Source organism: Haemaphysalis longicornis, unplaced genomic scaffold (assembly GCF_048455015.1).
Source record: "Haemaphysalis longicornis isolate Haplotype H1 unplaced genomic scaffold, Haemaphysalis longicornis Haplotype H1 scaffold_8, whole genome shotgun sequence".
Classification (NCBI taxonomy): Eukaryota; Metazoa; Arthropoda; class Arachnida; order Ixodida; family Ixodidae; genus Haemaphysalis; species Haemaphysalis longicornis.
In genome coordinates this window covers 90463852-90468477 of record NW_027526445.1, presented here as the reverse complement: position 1 = coordinate 90468477, position 4626 = coordinate 90463852, and the positions used below count along the sequence as shown (strand labels likewise).

Here is a 4626-nt window from a genome sequence, read left to right as displayed (position 1 = left end):
TCTTCCCTTCCCCCCAGCGTCAGGGTGGAGGGAATATGAAGACAAGGAGACGAGAGAGACGCGGTCCGGGCACAGGAGAGCTCGGCCCGTCGTCTTCGAGCTCCGCCTGAGCACTGTTTTTTAGCCGCCCACTGGGCTGTAAATAAATGTACAGTTTTGATCGGAGGTTGAGTTTGTCGGTTGGAGATACCCGGGGTGAGATCCTCAGCGCTGCAGCGGCTTGGAGGAGAAGCCCCGGGGAAAAGAACATCCAAGAAGATAACTGGCGCAGTCGACAGGATCTTCAACAGCGACGACTCAGCCAGCCGGCGGGCGAGATGGAGCAGGCGGAGAAGTCGCGGACTGCTGAACGGGATCGGCGGGAGCAGCGAGCTCGTCAGCCTGGTGGAGAAGCGGCTCGACCGGCGCTCAGCGGACTTCTCAACGGAGAGCGGCAGCCTGCTGAACGAGATCTGCAGGAGCAGCGAGCTCGCCACCCAGGTGGAGAAGCGGCTCAAGCGGCGCTCAACGGACGTCTCAACGGAGACCGAGGCAATCTCTGCGGCCTGCTGAGCAGCGGAGAAGCAGCTTGGCGAGCGGTCAGTGGAGGCATCAGCAGCCCACTGAAGGAGAAGCGGCAGGCGAGAAGTCGGCGGGCGATTGTTTGGTGGACACCTCGGCGGAAGGAGCGGTGCATAAACGGATAACCCATCTGCACCGGTGCGGCATCTCTACAGGCGCCGAGCTATACAGGTCAGTGCCTCGTTTGATGCTGGGTCTGCGGTTCACCATGACATCTAGCGGCTATCTAGGTGTAGCCGCGAGATAATGATGAGGATTAGGAAGCGTGCATGAACGTTGCAGGGACAGCAAGCATTGCAATGTCGTTCGCTGAGCAGAAGGCGCTATTGCTGGCGAAATTGAGAATCGCTGAGGCAGAGTTAGCAGCGGAACGTTCGAAGAGTGGACGTTTCAACAGAGCTAACAATGTTCATACCTCACCGATTGCTCAAACAGTAATGTTCAGCACTCGGGGAGAGAGTGAACTGGGGTGCTCCGGTACGCCGAAAGATGCGCTGGGTGGAACCCATTCACTGGGCGCGCGTAGACTTCCTGTTTCGCGGGATCCGCCACGATCAGAGTCACGTGGGAAAGGCGAAGATAGGATAGTGGCGCACGTTCCTTCGTGGGCGTTGAGATTTTCTGCAACCGGGGAGCAGGATAGTGAAGCATCCCGCTTAGAGAATTTCACCGAAATAAAGATGGAGATGAAGGAAGGTGTTACGCGCGAGGCTGCGTTGGTAAATGACAGGCAGTCAAAGTTGAATGAGAGTGTGCACATGCCCGTGATGAAGCTGATGGCAAGAGAGAAAGGCTCCGCTGCGTCGCATGTTATTGTTCATGTTGCCGATGAGCCCCTCGCTACTCCTTGCTTCACACAACGTTGTGTGGTAGAGAACGGCGCTTTGTGCGCGCACAGGGGTGCAGTAGCGGCCGAACACGAGGGTTCGCACAGCAAGGAGGGGAAGAACTATGAAGTTCTTAAATCAGCCGTTGTGAAGGGGCTGGTTTCAGTCGAGCGTGAGCCCGTTGTCACCGCGTTGAGAGAGGGAGAACGTTCCGGGAGCGTGGGCGAGCAGCCAGTTGCATTGCAGGATGCAGCAGCACGGGAATCGCGCGAAGAATCGAATGCAGATGGTGTCACGCACACTGTATCTTGTGTTTCTCGAGATACCCAAATGTCGAGTACCGACAATGTGATTGCCATAGGGAGCTCCAGCGAATTCAGCGAGGAAAGTGTAAATCAGGGTACGGCCGCTCATGTAATGCAGCCCAGGGCAGTTGCAGGTAGGTCTGTAGGAGTGGCTGAGGAGATAGCCCCTACAGCATTTCATGTCAGCGTTGACGTAGCCGCTAAGCAGTCCTCTCCTACTTATGCTGACCAACGGTGCGTAGTGGAGCACGGCGCTCCGAGCGCAGAAGCGGCCGAACCCGAGGGTTCGCCTAGAAAGAGGCGAAAGCGTCAGTCAGCTTCACCTCAGTGCAGAGTGGCTTCAACGCATGGTGACGAGCCAGCAGTGGTCCCTTCCCGAGCGAGGAAGCGAGGAGGAGAGGGGCCCATGATACTGTTGTGTGAGGGTGTGCGGCGCATGGCAAGGGCATTTTCGGACGACGACGGCCGGTGCGTACCGCATTCTAAAGGCCGCTCGCTCTGAATGAGCTATGTGAGGATTGTGCCTAATTTGTCATGATGACCTGCAGCCAGGGTCAAGGGGCACTGGCCGTGCTCATTGTTGTGTCGCCAATTGAAGGAACGATGGAGCACGCTCGCAAAGTGTGTGTGGTGTGTGAAACATTCCTGAAGTTATGTTTCACAGTGGCGGTGGAGGTGTCGGGCGCTTCGACGCATGAACTGGCGCGGGCCCTGGGACGAGCAGCACAGAAATTGAACGCACGTGTCGTGTCACGCGGCGCCTTGAAACTCCCCGCATTCCGAGGAGGGTCGCGCCTGCTCGCACCGGACGCACTAATGGCCACCACATGGGGTTCCCACGAAGGACTCGCTTTTCCCTCTTCCCTGGCCCCCAGCGTCAGGGTGGAGGGAATATGAAGACAAAGAGACGAGAGAGACGCGGTCCGGGCACAGGAGAGCTCGGCCCGTCGTCTTCGAGCTCCGCCTGAGCACTGTTTTTTAGCCGCCCACTGGGCTGTAAATAAATGTATAGTTTTGATCGGAGGCCGAGTTTGTCGGTTGGAGATACCCGGGGTGAGATCCTCAGCGCTGCAGCGGCTTGGAGGAGAAGCCCCGGGGAAAAGAACACCCACAAAGATAACTCCAGCCTTGACATAAAACGTAATTGAAGGGGGGGGCACCGGGACCCCCCCTCCCTTCCCGCCCCCCGGCTACGCCCTTGGCGTGTGCTTATTCTTTCTCTTGCATCCATCACATTCGAGTCGTCACGTTGATTTGGGAATGCTGGAATCCAGCATATGCTGGCAAGATACGACAGCTTGAACACAACCCACTTGCCCGCAATGAGTTTTCAAAGATCTCCACCACCTGAAGGTACTGAAGTGAGATGTAAGCATTGCCTGAAAACCATACCAGATAAGGGTACCAAATCATAGTTATGGGTCTTTCTCGCCCATTTTAGTGTTTTGAACGAAACAAGTGCCATTTCAAGGTGACACGTCGTTCCCTGCCGATTTCTGATGCCTGATTAAGTTTGTGGGCATAAATTTAGCAGCTTTCTTACATGTCTAACGTGTATGTGTGCTTGTTAGGAGTGAAGTAGGTAAAAATTGAAAGGTTTGATTGTAGTTGTGTATAGATTACCTACATTTTTTTCATTCCTAGAAAAGAAAAATTGAGGTAACCCTGCCAATTGTTCTGCATTTCTGCGTTTTATTATGCTTGTATGATTCGTAGAACCTGCAGGAGTTCAGCTGCTTGTTAGCGGAAAAATGAACAGTGGTACAAAAAAAAGTGCATTTACTAAAAAAATCTTCACAATCGCAGGATGCCAACGGTCCACCTACCAACTTGCGTCCTGCATTGTTTCTGCTGGCTGGAGCGGCGCATGGAGCATTTTTCAACTTCTCGAAGTTTGTGATCAAGCGCTGCCCCAAGTGAAGGATGCCGCAGAGGGATCTTCGGTTTTAATGCCAGAATTTCATGTGCTTAGCACTTACTCGTAAGGCATTTTAAATATTCATCATCCCAGAGGATATGTTACCTTCGTCTTGGGTGGAATGTGGCTGCAATCAGGTTATTTGTGACAGAAACAAGTGAACCACGTGGTGAGAGTCATTGAGGCCCTGTTGATTGCGCATGCTACTGAAATAACATTTTCATTCAGCTGAATACTTTCTAAATATTACAATTTGTGAACAAAATATGTTAAAAGTCATGATTAGTTGTACTGCAGTGCAGGAAAGAAATGCTAGCACATGTTTTAGGAGCCTCTTATATTTCAGGTCATTGGCTGGTGAGCAATAAAACATAACCGAAAATTGTTTAAAGTGAAATCAAATATTTGTTGTCGCCAGTGCATGGCCCGTAGTAAAAGCTATCTGGTCTCCAAATTTCAAATGAGACAGGAAATGCCAAAAAATAAGGAAATAAACAAGACAGCTTGCTACAATAAACCAATTCAAATAATTGCTCAATGTCTATAAAGTGGTGATTCAGGCGGGTTAGTTCGGTGTTGATGAAATACAAGCAGGCCCTCGCCTGGTCAAAAACAAATAAACAAATAAAGACATTTTGGGCCACTACTGGCCTTTGATCACAATGAAAGGGGGGTGAAAGGTCGCGATTATTTATAGGTTTGGTGGTGCAGAGTGCGCATGTATATCTCGGGGAGACTACCCCGCGACTGGTTAATCGTGTTTTTAGTTGGTTGAATATGCACTGATTCTAGAAGTAGTCGTGTCGACAGGCACTTCTCTGATGCGATTATGCTTGCGGAATCCCAATCGATGACGTGGTCAGTAGCCAGGTGATGATCCGCCAAGGCATTTCAGCTTTCATTGCCTTTTTTGACATCGTTCTGGTGCTATTGAATTCTTTTAAAAATTTCCAGTTTCACCGATGTAGGATTAGGAACGAAAAAGAGATGCCGACCAGTCCAAACAAAACGTACT

At 51.6% G+C, this 4626-nt stretch overlaps 1 protein-coding gene across 1 annotated transcript; it reads left to right on the top strand.

Annotated features, from left to right (window-relative positions):
* The first annotated feature begins 207 nt into the window (after window positions 1-207).
* Window positions 208-4247, top strand: LOC144149235 (uncharacterized). Its single transcript, XM_077680776.1, has 2 exons — window positions 208-732; window positions 3500-4247. Exon 1 carries the CDS (start codon window positions 318-320, stop codon window positions 684-686), a length of 369 nt encoding a protein of 122 aa, XP_077536902.1. The 5' UTR covers window positions 208-317; the 3' UTR covers window positions 687-732; window positions 3500-4247.
* Window positions 4248-4626: the final 379 nt, after the last annotated feature.